Below are 20,528 nucleotides of genomic sequence, written 5' to 3'. Positions count from 1 at the left end.
AACAATTGTTTAAATGGTACTGTATTTATATAGCGCCTATCTAGGCTTTCTGACTACATATCACATTCACCCCATTTACACACCGATGTAACTAATCATTCACACACTGAAGGCACACCTCGGGAGCAATTTGGGGTTCAGTGTCTTGCCCAAGGACACTTAAACCTTCCGATTCGTGGACAACCTGCTCTACCACTAAGCCACAGTCGCCCAGTTGTTTAGTTGGACTGAGGTCATGTGACTGACTTGGCAAGTCAAGAACATTTCACTGTTTTGTCATAAAAACTCAATGGTTGCATTGACTGTATGTGTAGGATCTTTGTTCTTAAAATATTCTTCTCCTATTCCTTCTCTATTCCTCTATTGGAACCATGGCTTACTGATTTAAAATGTATCAGTGATTCAAGACACCGCTTCCTGACCTTTCCTTTTTATGTGTGCCTCTGAGCATTTGGACTGAGCATGCAGTGAAATGACACACGCTGTAGGGAGCGCACGGCTTCTCCTTACAGCGTAAATGGGTCTGAATTTTACAAATAGTCAACTTCTGCTGTGGAAACTGACTAGGCGTCTAGGGTCTTAATAGTGTTAATTTAGTCAGACTTTGAATGGAATTATTTTGAATACAAGGTTGCATCTCAAACTGTAATGATCTCTCTTTTTATCCTGCAGCTCTGCAGTCACAGTGATACTTTCTCTGTCTGCAGTCTTTGTGCTTACATGTGTGCTTACATGTAAAAAGCATATTATAAACCTTGTTATGTGTATATATGGACAACAAATCAATGTTCTCCGGGAGAAATCGAGCTGGGAAATCCGGTCTCTCTAGTACTGCAGAAAGTTGACAGTAACCCAGTTGCTTAAATAAATGCATGTAAATGCATTGATTGTTTCTTTTCAAATCAATTATGCTGGAGTACAAAGACAAAACAACAAGAAATGTCACTTTCAAAATCCTTGCACAGTATGTATTTTTGTCTTTTCCTCCCACTTTTGAATGGCCAGTTTCCCTCGTCCCTGTCTCTGCTTACTGCCACTGTTGTGGTTCACGTAGAGTCACCAGCTGCTTCTTTTCACCTGCTAGCAAGGGCTTTCAGCGGGAGGGCACAAGACCAGGAGGTTTACATTCTCCCCCCACCATTCACACAGGCACCCTGACCAACCAGTCAATAGATCAGTGACAAAAACATGAACATTCACCGGCTTCTCAGCCATAAACAAAGCCAACCCTAGCTCTCCCCTGTGGTGTCTGAGTGCTTTTAATCTTGTAGAGGCCCCCCAGTGCCACTTAATTAATAAAAAAAGTACCAGAGCCACATAATATGATATGGGTTAGATTAGCTGATTAATTAGATTTAAATAGGAGAAAGGACGGGGTATCATATAGTTTAAGCATTCCTCAACCTGTACCTAGATGTTTTTCAGCTGTCTTTACTATATTTCAACACCATCAATTTCTCCATGAATCATTTTATAATCGTTCTAGCTTACTTACTTACTTTCTTAATCACAAAAAGCAACATGGCGGAGCAGACAACACAGATTCTGGTCTCACCTCTTTGTACTTGTTATCTTTGGGCCACAGACTGACCACAGGTCCTCTGTCCATCATCTTGACAATGTCTGACATGTTGATATAATTGTCCAACTCTATGACCTTCTCCATCCACTGGATCTTTGTCATACCGTGGTCTGAAAATAGTACAATGTTCAGCTGGTTCACCATGTTCTCCTCCTGCAAGAATATCACAAGCAACAGAAATGGATGAAAAATAAACTACATGACAGGAAAAGCAGTAGTACCTGTAATTGTAATAACAATAGTAGTGATATTACTAACTTTGATTTTGCTGTTGAGTTTCTGCATGGCAAGATCCAGTTGTTGTACAGCTGTTTTGACCTGATGAGAGTCTGGACCGAAGTGATGACCCTCCACATCTATTTTCTCATAATATATTGCTGCCATGCCTGCTTGGCCTGACCTACACACATACATACACACACAAACTCCTTGAGGTATCTGCTGCTACCATTATTGGCATTATCTAAATTGTTACATTATTGTACTGTATTTACTTACATCATCGTAATTTGATTTAGTCTATATCCATAAAATTCACGCTCTTTTCTAAAGTATTTTTTCAACTTTCTAATTGTAATCTCTTATTACAGACAATGTGACCCCTGGACTCACTCATGGACCCACCTCTTTTGTCGAGCTATAACATTTAGCCCATGAATGTCTAAAGCTTATGGGAAATGGTGTTCGTTAAAGGCAGCTAAAACATAAATATTGAAGACATTGTTTTTTTTAAACCATCGTGAATGAGAACCCAGATCTCCATAGGTTTAATAATTAACATGTGTGGCTATAAAAGGCCTGCCTCATGCTGCTTGATTTTTTTTATTACTCTGGCACTCAGTTCTCAAGTTCACAGCACTTTTCCGTATAATGGCTAAAAGTAAGCCATGGATCAGAGGACATCACAGGGTATATGACAGGTGCAGGTCATTGTGTTGTTACCTCAGGACGTTGAGAGCATTCGCTATTGAGTCGGTGAGGTTTTTCTCTGATGGGTTGTAGACGTATTCCTCACAAAATGATGGACGGACACCCAGAATCTCCACTTCGCAGCCTGAAGACACACAAACACACACACACAAACACACACACACATCTCTTACAGACAGTTCTTAAGATAATTAACATTGCAAATAGTAGCACACAGGCCTTGAAGTCAATTCTTACCCCAACTTTAAACTTTATCATTGGGCATTTGTGCTCAGGAGGCTGACTTGGTGGTTCAATGCTAATAAATCTTCATCTTGGCAACAAAAAGAACAAGATTTAATCACACCTTATAAACTAGAGGACTTTCTACTTATTGGCATTCCAACCATAAAATTCTCATTACGACATGGTCCTACACGCTCCACATTTTTTGTCTGTGGAAAAACACCTAAATGTCAAAGACGTGTTGTAAACATCTGCAATTTGGAACTATAACAACCTTTTCTCAAGACGGGGACATATTATTAATGGTTAATAATTATTAATTATCAGAGTCCTGGAGGATATACTGTAAATAGGAGAAATACAACACCTCATTTCCATGAGATGATTTTTCATGGCCTGCGAGGACTCTAAAGTTCCATGGGGACATAACGCCAAATGTCACCGGTCCGTCACTGTTCCAATGTCCACTGGAAATGTTTCTGAAGCACAGTATCTGCTCCTTAGCACTACAGTTTTAATATAGTTTTTTTCTTGCTTTACAAGGCAAAATACAAATTTTTTTTAGCCCATTTAGATGCTTTGTGGCTGTACTTGAATATGACATCCTTTTGTTGCTTCTAACTTTCTCTGTCATCACTCATTTTAAATGTCAGTATAGCCAATCTCACAGCACAGCTGCTGTCATAAACCTGTAATTTTATTTATTTTGTCTGATGATGTCTTGTCGATTTTATCAGTAGCTCAGCAGCTTGGTAATGACTCCTGGTCAACATGTAATATGTAAATTTGAACAATTATATCTTGAATTCAGCTGTATTGCAGTCAATTGCCAATCAATAAAGGCATTCATATTTATACATTCATATACAAGTGAATTTGACGCTTCAGAGACGCAAGCTGCTCTAGCAAAAGACATTCGGCGAGTAAAGATAGCAGATAGAGATGTGAGCTGAAGTGAGATGGCCCAAACATAGAGCCAGTGGACATACACACACTGACTAGAATGGAGGCGAATGAGGACGAGGCTCAGCTTCACAGCGGACAGCAGAGAGGTGGAGACAGTAAACAAGGTAAAGTGAAAGATAATGTCTTACTCTAGTTGACAAATGTTTATTTTTTTCCATGGATACTCTGTGTACATTGCTCCTTGTTTGCTATCTCTTGTTAACCCCAGTTCAAAAACCAGTTAACTCACTCAGTCAAAGATCATTTCAATGAGAAAAGATCCAAGACAAAAGAAGGCATGCGTAAAAATAAGTGATGTTGTGTTTTATTAATTTTGGCTTCAGGAGACACCTTGACTAGTGGGTGCTGAATGGTGAGCATTGAGCCATTGTCTGGCTTTGCAAAGTGTTACACCCTACTACATATCCAACCTTGAGTACCAGGAGGTGGTGGTGTGTACATTGAAGTTCATTCAAACGTAAGGGTTGAACTCTCACAACCTCAGAACCTGCCTTTTACATATGTACCGGGTTTGTACATAGTCTTTAGTTTGGAAAATGCTTTATTTTAACCGTAATGTTTTCAAGGTTAGGAATATGCTGAAATTCAAATATACTCCTTGAAAAATGCTTGATTTTCAACATAATCTGGTTTTTCATCTACACAATCACTCATGTACATAATGTAGGTGTTGACTCCATTAAGAATATTAGAATATGATGGAAGGAAAACTTCTAATCCATAAGCATGATTATATGCATCATAAAAATGAAAAATCTGCATTAAATGTTGTGTGTGTTTCCTGACACTTTTCAGGCACTTCATAGGCATGAACTAGAGAGAGGGACAAAAACATAAAAGGAAAAGTGACAACTAAAACCACAGGGCGACTTGTACAGGGAAACAGGCTGCAGTGACCCACATGTCTCCACTATACTCTTCAAACTGATGGACTACCAGTAGAATTTCTAAAATGATAAGAAGAAGCACACACACAGACACACGCACACGCACGCACACACACACACACACACCAAGATGTCTCTCTCTTTAGGGTGATTTAATATGTTGTCGTCTTTGTTCTTTTCAATATTTCTAGCTACTCCTTGGACCCTCTGGGTCAGGATGTGGACCTGAAGTACTCTCCATTTCATCCTTTTCTTTTTAGCAGAGACTCACTTGGGCCTTGTTGTTGGCTTTGGCCATGTTTGCCAGTTCATGAAGTGTTGAAATATCTTCAGTGACTCTGTGGCTTTTTGTATTGTTTTATGTTGGTCAACTTATGTAGTTAAAAAACATATGCACTTTGTGACCTGGATGTCACCAGGTAAATAAAAGGTGTTAACAGCCATTGTTCACGCTCTTTCTCCTGGAATCCTTCACTGCGGCAGACAGCCGTGGCTGTCTCCCTCTCAGTTTGGCTTGCTCACCAGCAGACACCCAACTGAACTCTTTTCTCCGCTCTTGTGTGTTTTTGCTTTATTATCTTTAATAAATGCTTGTGTATAATTATGCTGGCTTCTTTAATGTTTTACAAGTGAGTCATTTGCCAACCTCTTCTATGAAGGAATCTAAATCGGTGCTGATGAAATATTGAGCAGACTTTGATTTAAGATTTAAATAGGCTTCGCTTCAATTAAATTTTATTTATATAGTGCCAATTCATAACAGAAGTTATCTCATTGCACTTTTCCTATAGAGTAGGTCTAGACCGTAGTCTCTATAATATTGTTTACAGAGACCCAACAATTCCCACCAAGAGTAAGCACTTGGCATCTGCTGCTGCACGTTGGGTTGAGAGAGAGAGAGAGAGAGAGAGAGAGAGAGAGAGAGAGAGAGAGAGAGAGAGAGAGAGAGAGAGAGAGAGGGTAAGAGAGCATACAATGCAAATTCCACCTAGAATTTTAAAATAGTAATAATGTAATGGTAGTGGTAATATTAATAACATAATAATAGGAATAATAATGATAGGAATAATAATGATAATAGTATTAAGACTAATAATAATTGTAGTAGCGGTTGTCGAGCAAGAACATGGGAGCTGTAGGAGGCCCGCAGTCATAAATCCAGACTCTGCAGCTCCGGAGGCAGAAATACCATCTGAAAGCGACAGAAAGGGGGCGGAGAGAGACGACAAAGCACAAAACTACGGGACAGAGAAGACGTCGAGTTAGTAACATGCAGTAAAGGGATAAAAATGCATACAAACGGAGACAGGAGGAAAAATGAGAGGTACATCATGGGACGTCTCCCTCACTTAAGTGTATTTCAGTCCTTTTGTTCTTTGTCAGTTCGTCCCAGTTGTTGATTTTGGCTTCTCTGATGTTTGGCTCAGCTGCCTGTTTCGTACCTGCCTGCCTGTCTACCAGTCTGCCTACCTGTACCTGCCAGTAAGCTCTATTGAATAAATTAAATCATTATGCTGCCACCTCTGTCTGCATGTGGGTCCTTTCCTGTTCCCTGTTTGCCAACATCGTAACATGGAGATGGTGTCTGCCTCCCGAACCCAAACTGGGATCTGATTCAACAGGAGAGGAGCTTGATAGCTGAAGGCTCTGGCTCCCATTCTACTTTTGGTGACTGTAGGAACCACAAGTAACCCTGCATTCTGAGAGCGCAGTGTTCTAGTCGGGTAATAGATTACTATGAGCTCTTTAAGATAGATGGTGCCTAACCATTAAGAGCTTTGTAGGTGAGAAGGATTTTAAAATCTATTCTGGATTATATAGGGAGCCAGTGCAGAGAAGCTAATAGTGGAGAAATATGATCTCTTTTCCCAATTGTTGTGAGTACATGTGCGGCAGCATTCTGGATCAACTGGAGAGTCTTATGGGACTTATTCAGCGCAGCATGATAATAAGGATTTGCAATAATTCAGCCTAGAAGTAACAAACGCATAGACTACTATTTCTGTGTCATTTTGAGACAGGATGTGCCTGATTTTTGCAATGTTACGTAGGTGAAAGAAGGCAGTCCTTGAAGCTTGTTTTTATGTGGGAGTTAAAAGACAAATCCTGATCAAAGATATCTCCGAGATTCCTGAGATCCACCAGTGGTGCTGGATGTGTCTCGGAGATGTTTGGAGCCAAGTACAATAACTTCAGTTTTGTCAGAGTTTAACATAAAAAAATTGCAGGTCATCCAGGTTTTCATGTCCTTAAGGCATGCTTGAAGTTTAACTAACAGATTAGTGTTATCTGGCTTGATCGATAGATATAATTGGGTATCATCCGCATAGCAATGAAAGTTTATGGAATGTTTCCTATTAATATTGCCTAAAGACGGTGTAGTCCCTCATTCGTCCAGGAGTGTTCTATCGTAGAAAAGGTTTCAGTCGTAGTGATTCTGAAAACTGTGTCCAGATGACTACGACTGAAACCTTTTCTACAATATTGCCTAAAGGAAGCATATATAAAGGTGAACAGAAGTGAATTTAAACTGGCTTAATGCTGTTCCTTTAATGGCAATTAAATGTTCCAGTCTCTGTAATAGGATGTGATGGTCAATGGTGTCGAATGCAGCACTAAGATCTCACAAGACAAGACAATTGTCCGATGCAATTAGTAGGTCATTTGTAATTTTCACCAGTGCTGTCTCTGTGCTATGACGCACTCTAAATCCTGACTGAAAATCCTCAAATAAACAGTTGTTATGTAGAAAGTCACACAACTGATGGGCAACTGCTTTCTCAAGGATCTTAGAAATAAAGGCGAGGTTAGATAGGTTAGGTATATATTTGGCTAATACTGTTACGGACAGAACAACCGGAGACAACGGTGGAGAGACTGAGTGAGTTTATTGATACATAAAAGGTAATATGAAATAGATGAGAGGGGTTAATGATACCGTCCCTTATTTCACTGATGGCAGAAGAGTTCTGGAGTTGAACAGAGGAACACGGGAACGGGAACTGGAGCGACACACACAGGAGACTGGAGACACACTGGAGCCGGAGCTGGAGCGACACACTCTGGGATCTGGAGATTTCTGGAGTCGGGATCGGGGATCGGGGTTCGGGGTTCAGGGTTCAGGGTTCAGAGTAGCAGTAGTTTGGACGAAGCGTCGTGGGTGAGTCCGTGGAGTATGGGAGGCAGGAGTAGAAGCTCTGTCCTTCATACTAACGAGACCAGACACTGACTGAGGTGAGGAGTTGTAATTTATAGAGGAGTAGAGTGGCTGATGACGTTCAGGTGTGTGATGGGTGACAGGTGCTGGGAATCAATATACAGGTGAGGGAGTGCAGAGTGAAGGGGAGTGGCTGGAGAGAACATGACAGACTGTGACAAATACCCAAGAGTGGGCTGTTTAAGAAGAGGTTTAATTACAGCTTCTTTAAAAGACTGTTAATAAAGACAGATTGATCATATCTAGTAAAGAAGTGCTAACTAAGAGTAAAACTTCTTTAAGCAGCCTAGTTGGGATGGGGTCTAGGAGACAGGTTGATGGCTTAGATGAAGAAATCATTGAGTTTAGTTCGAAAAGGTCGATGGAAAAAAGCAATCAAACTATATATCAGGTTTTACAGCTCTTTCTAAGGTTCCTGTGTTTGAAGATAAATCGGTACTGATTGAGGGTAGGATGTGATTAATTTAGTCTCTAATTAAAATTTTATCATTAAAGAAGCTCATGAAGTCGTTACTACTGAGGGCTACAGGAATACATGGCTCAATAGAGCTGTGACTCTCTGTCAGCCTGTGAGCCTGCAGCACTATCAACAAGATGGTCAATTTGGGAGGGGCTGAATTTAGCATAGGAGTCCTCTGTTATATTGAGACATGGCAATGAATAAAATACAGATGGAATCACTTCCTTAAGTTTAGCTACAGCACTACATTCTATTTGTTATATTGTACTGAGATCCTGGTCCTTATTCTGAATTTTTATCTGAATTCTCAGAGTGTTTATCAAATTTAGTCCTTAAAACAGATAGTTATTATTGTAAGTGATTTTAATATTCATGTGGATGTTGATAATGACATAGATAGATATCAGATAGACATCTAGTGTAGGATCATGCCTAATGGCGTGTAGTCCAGTAATAGAAGTTCAAAAGTTATTAAATAATGATCCAATAATGAAGGATTCTGTGGAAAGACTATTAAATGTTAAATTTCAATGCCTTATACAACAACAAGGTCGAGGGTGTGGTTAAAACAGTGAGTGGCTTCATGTACACTCTGACAGAAGCCAATCAAATCTATTAATGAGATAAACACAGTAGTAAGGCTATCATTATCAACATCTACATGAATATTGAAATCACCTACAATAATTACTTAATCTGTTTTAAGGACTAAACTTGATAAAAACTGAGAATTCAGATAAAAATTCAGAACAAGGACCAGGAGCGCGGTACACTATAACAAATAGAATTAGCTGTAGTGTTTTCCAGGTTGGGTGTGAATGACTAAGAACAAGGATTTCGAATTTAGTTTAGGTTTAGGGTTGATTCACTAGTAAGGACCACGCCACAACAATGTGTCAGTTAAAGATTTAATGGGCATTCAGATGTCACATGTCATTTAAAGGCTTAATGGACATTCAGAAGGTAGAAGAATTTTGAGGACAGATGGATGGATGCAAGGGGAGGGGTGATGATGGAAGAGGGATGTTGTCTGTTAGGCTGATCTGGGAGGACGTACTGAAGACCGGGCGGTGGGAGACTCAGTGTGGGGATTCCGTCTCAGGTGTGGTTCCAACCGAGCTGATTACTGGCCCCCAGATGCTACCTAGAGTGAGACATGAGAGAGTTGTGTAGCAGATGGAATAGGAATGGATGAGGGGAGGAGGGAAGAGAGGATGAAGGGATGTGGGTAGGGATGAAAGAGGGAGGGATGAGGTAGGATGAAGGGAAGGGAAGGGAAAAGGAGAGTGGGTCGAGAAAACCGAGACGAACAGGGCAGGAAGGGTAGACTGGTAAGTAGGCTTGACAGGTGATTAGAGGTGTGGGTGAGGCGTGGCCCTGCGTTAACTTCATTTCACTAGCAAAGATCACACCACAACAATGTGTCATTTGAAGCTATAATGGACATTCAGATGTTATATATCATTTTAAGGTTTAATGGACATTCAGAAGGTAGAAGAATATTGAGGACAGATGGATGTAAGGGGAGGGGTGATGATGGAAGAGTACTGCAGACCGGGTGGTGGGAGACTCAGTGCGGGGGTTCCGTCTCCAGTGTGGTTCCACCCGAGCTGATTACAGGCCCCTAATAAGATTATATTGTGCTGAGTTGAGTGTGAGCTTGGCGGATGTAGGAGAGATATGCCTGACATGACCAGTGGCAGAGGACCTGGATGGTTTTATCTGAGATGCCCAGTCTGGCTGCTGTGGATGCTGCGCCAATGCGGAAGGAATGGAATAGTGTTCTGGAGATATGCCTGAAATGCAGAGGACTGGTGTAAATGTAAATGCTTCTGGAACCAGGTGGTGTTGTGGTGTTGCCTTGGCGGCGTACCTGGAGTTGATGTATTTGGTTAGCAGCTCATATGGGCTGAGATAGGAGTTGAGGCGAAAAAGGTAGATGGGGAAAGAATCTCCCAATTGATCTGTTTCACTCCTTCGGAGCGTGAATATGAGAGTCAGAAGTGTGGATGATGATGTCAGATAGACTGGGATGAAGACGGGTAAATTCGGAGCACCTCAGGAAGCCAAAAAAAAGCCAGCAAGAACATGGATTCTAGGGTTAAGTCAACCATAGGGGATATGTAGCCTTAAGGTAGAGAACGGATGCATAGGCTGAAAAGGCCTGACGTGAGTGGTAAGTGTCTGGCTGTGAGAACAGGTTCCTGTTTCCACAGGCCTTTGATTAACATTGTAACGTGGGAATGGGAGGTAGAAGGACAATGGAGGCCATTGACTAGTTTGCAAAAGAAGTTAATTCCTGCTAAATAGGTCTGGATGTTTGAGGACTGGATTTTTTTGGATGGAATGATGGGTGATAAAATTGCAGATGGACATGACGTCCAGAGAGGGAAATGACAGCTGGTGTGTAGTGTGATACGCCTTGAAACAATTCCAGCCAGTTAGGTAGGCTGATAGATTGCTTGGGGCGAGGCTGTTAAAGATGGCTTATTGTGAAGCGTTAATTCAATTACATTTTATCGCCAATTCTTATTTATAAACCGTTAGAGGTTTAAAGGACCAACTGACGGCAATTTTCAGTGTATTAATGGAAATAAATGAGTTACTAAAACAAATTGCTTACTGTACAACCCAAATGGTTAATAAACCTTCAACTGTTAAATAATAACGTAAATTCAGTCATTTTGTCACCATGCTGCAAAATAAATGCTTCTCTGATTTTTCTAAGCTCAGCTAGAGGGCAGACTTACCTAAATTCTCTGTATGATCCCAGCTTGTGCCTGAATGGCAGCAGCATTAGGAGGTGGTAGGGGCTCTGTGTCAAGCATGGGGGCATCTGGTCTTGCAGGTTCCTGCAGCGGAACACCTTGTCTGATGGCCAGGTTGTGGAGCACACAGCAAGCCATGACGATGTGGCACACTTTCTCAGGCCGATATTGCAGTGTTCCCCCCCGTGCTAGATAGGCACAGCCAGCAGGCATATTTTGCGAGCTCAACGGTGGATATGGAGGGTGCATTGGCCCGGTTATAATTCTGCTCCTGTTGGGTCCTTGGGTTGATTACGGGAGTTATGAGCCATGGCTTCAGTGGATAACACCTACAGATGAGATATGTTTTCATAACTGTACTTACCCCAGCAATAGCATTTTAAACATGTTGCAACACTCACCAATAAGCCATCCTGGATGTAGTTGGGGCCCAGGGAAATTATGGCATCCAACACTGCTGGCATAATCTTGCTCAATGAGGGCTGGGACACACCATCAGAAGTCCAACTCAGGAGGAGGACTAAGTGGAAAGAAGACCAAGTGCTGACGTGAGGCAGTAAGCGTATTGCCTCATTTCCGGTCACTGGTGTTTGTGTTTTGTTTAGATGTTTAGCTATTCCTCTGCCTCCTTTAGTGATAATGGTACATGTAATAAATGTAGTTTATTTGTAGCATTGGAGGCAAGGCTTAGTGAATTGGAAACGCGATTCCGCACCATGGGAACTCAATCATTAGCTGCTATAGTTATCCTGCCCCGAGTAGCCAGTGTTGACCGACCAGAGGTAGCTCCTGTTAGCTGTCTGGAAACCAGGGAGGTTGGGTGACTGTCCGAAGGAAGCATAGCCTTAAGTAGAAGCCCATGGTTCACTACCAACCTGTTCTTGTTTCCAACAAGTTCTCCCCCCTCTCAGCAACACACCCACCGTGAAACCAACTCTGATTATTGGCAGCTCCATTTTGAGAAACGTGAAGTTAGCAACACCAGCGACCATGGTCAAATGTATTCCTGGGGCCAGAGCAGGAGGTGTTGAATCCTTTTTAAAACTGCTGGCTAAGGATAAACGTAAATACAGTAAGACTGTTATTCATGTCAGCGTAACGACTCCCGATTAAAACAATTGGAGGTCACTAAAGTTAATGTTGAGTCGGTGTGTACATATGCAAAGACAATGTCGGACTCCATAGTTTTCTCTGGGCCCCTGCTAAACCTGACCAGTGACGACATGTTTAGCCGCATGTCTTCATTCCGCCACTGGCTGTCGAGGTGGTGTCCAGCAAATGACGTGGGCTTTGTAGATAATTGATGGACTTTCTTGGGAAGACCTGGTCAGATTAGGAGAGACGTCATTCATTCCACTTTGGATGGAGCAGCTCTCATATCCAGAAATGTGACTGATTTTATAAGTGGACCTAAACCATGACAACTCAGAGTTGAGACCAGGAGGCAGAGTTGCAGTCCTACACGCTTCTCTGCGCTTCAAGAGCAGTTAACCACCCAAAACTCCTTAGTGACGGTGTCTGCCCCCGACCACTTAAATTAATAAAATCAAAAGTTAACAGAAGAGGAGTTATACATAAAAACCTAAACAAAAACGCTGAAATAAGAGAATTAAATGTGGGCTCTGAAACATCAGATCTCGTGAACTAGTGAACGATTTAATATCAGAGTATCATATTGACTTATTTTGTCTTACTGAAACCTGGCTGGGTCATGAAGAATATGTTAGCCTAAATGAATCCACTCCACCCAGTCATATTAATATTCACATTCCTCGAGGCAATGGCGGAGGAGGTGGAGTTGCAACCATCTTCGACTCAAGCCTATTAATCAACCCTAAACCTAAACTCAATTATAACTCATTCAAAAACCTTGTTCTTAGTCCTTTACACTCGACCTTGAAAACACGACAGCTAATTCTATTTGTTATAGTGTACTGCGCTGCTGGTCCTTATTCTGAATTTTTATCTGAATTCTCTGAGTTTTTATCAAGTTTAGTCCTTAAAACAGATGAAGTAATTATTGTAGGTGATTTCAATATTCATGTAGATGTTGATAATGATAGCTTTAGTACTGCATTTATCTCATTATTAGATTTGATTGGCATGTGTACATGAAGCCACTCACTGTTTTAACCACACCCTCGACCTTGTTCTGGTATATGGCATGTATGGTATATGGGCCATTATTTAATAACTTTTGAACTGCTATTACTGGACTACACGCCATTAGGTAAAAACTCCTACTCTAGATGTCTATCTGATAGTGCTGTGGCTAGATTCAAGGAAGCGATCCAATCTGCATTTAATTCAATGTTATGTCTCAATATGACAGAGGACTCAAATGAAAGCAAACTTCACGAAAACTTGAAAGCAAATGGCGTTCCAACAACCTGGACGAATCTCGTTTAGTCTGGCAAGACAGTCTTAAAACATACAGGAAGGCCCTCTGTAATGCCAGAGCAGCCTACTACTCATCATTGATAGAGGAAAATAATAACAATCCCAGGTTTCTTTTCAGCACTGTAGCCAGGATGAAAGAGAGTCCTGTAGCCCTCAGTGGTAACGACTTCATGAGTTTCTTTAATGATAACATTCTAACTATTAGAGACAAAATTAATCACGTCCTGCCCTCAACCGGTACCTATTTATTTTCAAACACAGGAAACCTGAAACCTGATATATATTTACACTGCTTTGCTCCTATCGACCTTCTTCGATTAATTCATCTAAGCCATCAACCTGTCTCTTAGACCCCATTCCAAGTAGGCTGTTTACAGAAGTTTTACCCTTAGCACTTCTTTACTGGATATGATCAATATGTCTTTATTAACAGGCTATGTACCACAATCCTTTAAAATAGCTGTAATTAAACCTCTTCTTTAAAAGCCCACTCTTGATCCAGGGGTTTTAACCAACTATAGACCTATATTTAACCTTCCCTTTCTCTCGAAGATCCTTGTTGTGACTTTCTAAATAACAATAGTTTATTAGAGGATTTTCAGTGAGGATTTAGAGTGCATCATAGCACAGAGACAGCACTTGTGAAAATTACAAATGACCTTTTAATTGCATCAGACAATGGACTTGTCTCTGTACTTGTCTTGTTAGATTGTAGTGCTGCATTCAACACCATTGTCCATCACATCTTATTACAGAGACTGGAACATGTAATTGGCATTACAGGAACCGTACTAAATCCTATCTATCAGGGTATAAGTATAAAATAAAATAAGTGTGAAGTACCAAGTGGGTTTACCGTTGTAATAATGCAATGTAATAATAAGTAGTATTGCAACAGCAGTAATGGAGGTATGAATAATAAATAGGAAAAAGCTAAATATTGCACATGAGTATTACACGGATATTGCACAATTATTCAAGTATAGCAGAGATGTAATGATCGTGTCCAGTTTAGTGACTTAGGGTCATACAGACTAACACTTAGAGGGAGGAGTTAAAGAGTTTGATGGCCACAGGCAGGAATGACTTCCTCTGGCGCTCTGTGGTGCTTTTTTGGGGGGATGAGTCTTCCGCTGAAGGTGCTCCTTTGCTTGACCAGCACGTCATGGAGCGGGTGGGAGACACTGTCCAAGATGGCATGAAGTTTGGCCAGCATCCTCCTCTCTGACACCACCGCCAGAGAGTCCAGCTCCACCCCCACAATGTCACTGGCCTTGCGGATCAGTTTGTTGAATCTGTTGGCATCCGCTACCCTCAGCCTGCTGCCCCAGCATGCAACAGCATACAGGATAGCACTGGCCACCACAGACTCATAAAACATCCTCAGCATTGTCTGGCAGATGTTGAAGGACCTCAGCCTCCTCAGAAAATAGAGGCGGCTCTGGCCCTTCCTGTAAACAGCCTGAGTGTTCTTAGCCCAGTCCAGTTTATTGTCTAAGTGTACTCCCAGGTACTTGTAGTCCTCTACAGTGTCCACATTGACCCCCTGGATGGAAACCGGGGTCACTGGTGCCTTGGCCCTCCGTAGATCCACAACCAGCTCTTTAGACTTTGTCGCATTGAGCTGCAGATGGTTCTGCTTGCACCATGAGACAAAGTTCCCCACCACAGCCCAGTCTCATCACCACCGCTGATTCATCCCACCACAGCAGAGTCATCAAAACTTCTGAAGGTGGCAGGACTCTGTGTGGTGGCTGAATTCCATGGTGTAGATGGTGAAGAGGAAGGGAGAGAGGACAGTCCCCTGAGGGGCCCCAGTGTTGCTGACCACGCTGTCTGATACACAGTGCTGCAGGCGCACGTGCTGTGGTCTGCCAGTCAGGTAGTCCACAATCCAGGACACAAGAGGGGCTTCCACCTGTATCGCTGCCAGCTTCTCCCCCAGCAGGGCTGGCCGGATGGTGTTGAAAGCACTGGAGAAGTCAAAAAACATGATCCTCACCGTGCTTGCCGGCCTGTCCAGGTGGGTGTGGATGCGGTTCAGCAGGAAGATGATGGCGTCCTCAACTCCCAGCCGGGGCTGGTAGGCGAAATGAAGGGGGTCTAGGAGGGGTCTTACCATGGGACGCAGCTGTTCCAGCACTAGTCTCTCAAGGGTCTTCATTATGTGGGAGGTCAGTGCCACCGGTCTGTAGTCCTTGGAGCCACTGGGACGTGGCGTTTTCGGCACAGGAACGAGGCAAGATATCTTCCACAGAACAGGGACCCTCTGGAGACTCAGGCTCAGGTTGAAGACATGTTGAAGAACTCCACAAAGCTGGGGGGCACAGGCGTTTAGCACCCCGGGGCAAACGCCATCGGGGCCTGCAGCCTTGTTGTTCTGCTGGAGTTTCCACTCCAGCTTCCTCCTGTACTTCTCCTTGGCCTCCCTGATTTTCACCTTCAGGTCGGCCTAAATAGCCCTCACCTCCTCCCTATTACCATCAGTAAAGGCCCTCCTCTTGGCATTCAGGATATCCTTGATGTCCTTTGTTACCCACGGTTTGTTATTCGGATAACAATGGACCATCTTAGTTGGGACATTGCAGTCCACACAGAAGTTAATGTAGCCAATAATGCACTCAGTGAGCCCATCAATGTCCTCTACTTGAGGCTCACAGAGTACATCCCAGTTTGTCACCTCAAAACATTCCTGCAGTGTCTCATAGGCCTCTCCTGACCATCTCCTCACTGAGGTAGACCAGGTTGTGGTCTGACCTACCCGGGGGGGGAAGCTGTATGCATCCTTAACGTTAGCATACAGCAGGTCCAGTGTCCTCTCCTCTCTAGTAGGCCAATTCACATACTGGGTGAAATTAGTCAGTGTTGTTGAAACACTGACATGGTTGAAGTCACCCGAGATTAAAATGAGTGCACTCGGGTGTTGAGTCTGGAGATGAGCTATGGCGATGAGAATGACGTTGCACGCCGATGCCGTTAGCAGAGGGGGGGGTGTAAACAGCCACAACAATGGCATGTGAAAATTCATGTGGCAGATAATATGGCCGGAGTCCCACAGCTAACAGTTCAAAGTCCAGGCTACAGATACTCTGCTTGATAGTAATGTGACCAGGGTTACACCATCTGTTGTTAACCAGAACAGCAAGCCCACCGCCTTTCCGCTCACCGCTCCCGGTGTGATCCCTGTCGGCCCGAACAGTCTGAAAGCCGTCGATGGAAACGTTGTGGTCCGGGATATCCTGGTGTAGCCATGTCTCTGAGAAGCACATCAAACTACACTCACGGAACTCCGGGCTAACACTGTTAGCTCGTCCATTTTATTCTCCAGCGATCTCACGTTGCCCATGACGAGAGAAGGCAGACACGGCTTAAATCTCTTGTTCTTAAGTCTCTTTTGTCTGCACCCCTCTCTCTACCCTCGTCGCTGTGTTCCACCTCTGCATCCTCGGTGTGTCCTCCTCCAGATCTCAGTGGCGGACATCGGTTGTCCTGGGTGCCATGCCATTCGCATTCAGCGCGATCAGCTGTTCCCTGGTGTAAACAATGCAGCCAAACAGCTGATCTGCAGCGGTGCCCTGACCGAGTAGCAGGAGAAGAAATTCCACAGCGAAAAAAAGTACTAAAACACTTTCTACTCTCATTTTCGTAAAGAGCGTACTTTAAATTATACTTACAAGTTACCCAAGTTTGGAAGAAAAAGGAAAGCTAAAGGCCTCATCAGCCCCCATCTCAGTGCACAGGACCATGTTCGCTGCATTGTCTTGCACAATCGCAACTCTTTTCGCAGCAAGAATAGAAAAAGCATCTGCCACTTCTCCAAGTCTTTGTGCAATATGCGCTGCTGTTTGACTCTGATCCATTTATTTAATCTCCAATACAAAGCTCTCCATTTCCCAGTTGATCCAATGAGCTGTCACCATCATCTACGTCTCCATTCGTTGACAGGTCCATATGTCCTTTGTGAAGCTTAGGGCCGAGCACCTTCGGACAAGGCTGCACATTTTGTTGCATATGTCAGTGTGTCTTGCTGTCAGTGCATGAGAGATATTTTCTCAATTGGACAGAGTGTAGCCTGGTTGCAGCATTTTTATCAATGCCCTTCCACGATATTGATGGGCCTCTTGTCATGAGCAATAAATGACACTATAGCATCAGTTATGACTCGCTTTCTGTTCTCCATAATGGGTTTTACCATCATAGAGTCCAGTGTTTTTTGTGAGGGCCGGTGGTTGAAACATCAGTTTTCAGTCGATGCACCTACAATAACATGACAATTAGCAATCATGGTTGGTAACCTATACTTTGTTAGCATGCAGGTCGTACTAGCATAAGCCATAACAGAAAAAGAAAATTTCAGCAATTGCAAGACGGCTAAGCTGTTACTGTGACAGTTGTCAGGTGATTTGCCAAACTTGTAGATTTGTGATATGCCAGTTTCCTTTGGAATATCTGGCACTAAAGGTTTTGGGGGTCATCTTCACAAATTTTGAAATTATTCCAGACATTTGACTTGCTAGCCTAGTTGTAAGCCTGTCACATGGTCAAATTGTCTAAATTTCAGTGTTAGATGAGAGCTGTAAGGCACAAAACTAGGTAAAACTAAGGTTAAATGTTGATGCATAATGCATAATGTTGGATTACTATTTCTTATTTCATTGAAATATTTGGGATTTTTTGGGGCAATGCATGTACTGTATTATAATAAAAAAATTATTTAAAAAACCCTGCAGCATTCGAATACTGATTTGGACGTCGATTACAATGGCACAGGTAGAAACTTCGAAGCATTCGGGTCAGCCCTAGTAACGTTGCCACCAATACATTTTGAATCTTTTTTTGCTAGTTATATATTTGTTTCTCCTACACCCATCTTTCAAACAATGTATCTTTTGCCAAAAGTCTTAGTCGGAAGAAAAAAACAGAGCAGGCACAATTACATAATCATTCTGGATCTCCCTACCACTGGGTACAATTGATGAAGCCTCTTGGATTAGTGGAGAAACTTCTTCAAGGGTAACACAATGTCCACACTGCCCACAGACCATGAGCAGAGTAGCAGCAAAAGCTTTAGTGCACCATCTGTGTCTGCACAGGATGCGTTCAGGCACAGTATTGAGTGTAGCTCATCCATATTTTGGCAGTGTTCAGAACCCAATACACAATCACTCTAGTTACATGCATTAAACAGGAGAAAATAGAAAAATTAACGCAAGCTGTTAAGTGACCTGTGTAGACAGCTGTATTGATTAAAATAGAAGTGTATCTGTTCTGTCAGAAGCACATGAGACGGACAATAGAAAAATGCATCTAAAACGCTTTCTGTGTAGATAAGCCATAAAATAGCCAGTCAACTTGCCTTTGCAGTTTGCAAAATGCCATGTTCAAGTTAACAATGTGTGTGCTCACCAGGCCAGTAGTACATGAAAACCTTCTTTCCCAGCTTCTGCAGGGTGACCCATAATGGCTCTGATCCATCCCACCAAAGAGGCAACCGGCTGTCAGGATTGGTCCCAATCAGAAACTCCTTCTTGGAGGCTTCATCCCACATGTAGTTTCCAGTCATCTGATGAACATCACAGTGACGGCCTGACAAAAAAAAAAAAAAATCTATATAAAAAAATTAGCACAGTCTAGAGTATCCAACATCTGAAATATCTTATTCCTCTGTGCCATAGAGTTCCAATGTTTTCCAAAAACTATTCAAACCAAATCACTGAGCCACACTGTTGCACTAAGTGACATGTTCCTTCATTACCATTCATTATCATGAACAAACACACTGCAATTTTTTAGGAAATTACTGATACTTAATTAGAAAATAAATTATATATGTGTGAGCTGTTTTTAAAGATTTACATCTTCAGTTGGAAACAATAGGCTTGGAGCTGAGACAGACAGGGCAGGGAATTCAGAAAGTATTGAGAGACAGACTAAAACATTCTTAGTTTTGCTCTAAAGCAAATTCAGTAAATTCAGGCTAAAGCAAAAGTGAGTCAGCATCAAGCAGGACTGGCTGGCACAAGGATAATAGGAGGTGCTAATGAACTAGATGTGTGTGTGTGTGTGTGTGTGTGTGTGTGTGTGTGTGTGTGTGTGTGTGTGTGTGTGTGTGTCCAGCCAGTGATTCTTTCAACAGGAGAATGTGCTTCATCAAAATGCACACATCAGCACATCATCAGGGGCAGGCTCCAAAGCTCACATTGGCCAGCATGGGCTGTTGTTTTTAGGGCTTAGTAAGATAGGGTCCATAGATCTAGCATCCTGACATTGGGTTTCTGTGCCTTGGCTGTACATGCAAACAGGAAGCCTGCATATAGAATTTGTCAAAAATGTCCTGTAGGTAGCCTTCTCTTCTGTTGCGCTTTCACTTCTGATTCAGACAGGCACTGTGCATTGTGGGGGAAGGAAGCTGCTGGTCTGAGTCCAGCCGCTGAAAACATGTTCAATGATAAGAAAGCACTGCTGTTCCTGTGTAATTATGCATTGCCAGCATTCTTCATGATTTTTTCACAAGGAGGATAGTAACGTCCAACACAATCAGTGTCATATCATTTCATAGTCTAACTGGCCAACCACTAACTAACTGCTGCTTTAAATCCCTGGCCTTCACATTTGTGTCTGTCAGTCAATAGCTTCAGTTTTCTCTCACTCTGTCCAGCTCCCTTTCTGGGATGGACTTCTTTTGTGCCTCTCTCTTTCTCTCTAGATTCTCTTCAAATAGGCTCACTAACATGCTAAAGACTTGTCTCATACTGGTAAAGCGGATACAATGCTGAGCAACATAGAGGACCTCTAGTGTCATGGTAATAATTATAAAGCATTTCATTACTTAATATCTAATTGGACAATTAAAATAGAAATTAATAAAAAGTTTTACAAATGAAGTAATTAATCCATAAATAAATAGACAAATTACTAAGGAATTAATAAATGGGTCAAATTTTAAAGGGATTGATAAAAAACAACATAAAACAGCCAGCAGATACATAATTTAAATATAGATTAATGAAAACCTAAATAAATCATTTGAATTTCAAAATGCAGGTCAGTCTTCACCGGATAAAATGTTTAGCTAGTCCTCTGCCTCCTTTAG

General features: G+C 42.2%; 1 protein-coding gene across 2 annotated transcripts in view; it reads right to left on the bottom strand.

Annotated features, from left to right (window-relative positions):
- enpp6 (ectonucleotide pyrophosphatase/phosphodiesterase 6) overlaps positions 1-20,528 on the bottom strand; it is a 54,872-nt gene that overhangs the window by 8,988 nt on the left and 25,356 nt on the right. Inside the window, exons 2-5 of one of the 2 annotated variants that reach the window (XM_044205652.1) lie at positions 18,842-19,021; positions 2,525-2,636; positions 1,841-1,982; positions 1,556-1,735 (exon numbers count right to left, since the gene is read on the bottom strand). In XM_044205652.1, coding sequence (XP_044061587.1) covers positions 1,556-1,735; positions 1,841-1,982; positions 2,525-2,636; positions 18,842-19,021 — 614 coding nt within the window. The remainder of the gene's footprint in view (positions 1-1,555; positions 1,736-1,840; positions 1,983-2,524; positions 2,637-18,841; positions 19,022-20,528) is intronic. The other variant, XM_044205653.1, reaches the window with a different exon arrangement.

Source organism: Siniperca chuatsi, linkage group LG8 (genome assembly GCF_020085105.1).
Source record: "Siniperca chuatsi isolate FFG_IHB_CAS linkage group LG8, ASM2008510v1, whole genome shotgun sequence".
Classification (NCBI taxonomy): Eukaryota; Metazoa; Chordata; class Actinopteri; order Centrarchiformes; family Sinipercidae; genus Siniperca; species Siniperca chuatsi.
Note: the sequence above shows the minus strand (reverse complement) of the source record. Positions and strands in the feature narration are given on the sequence as shown.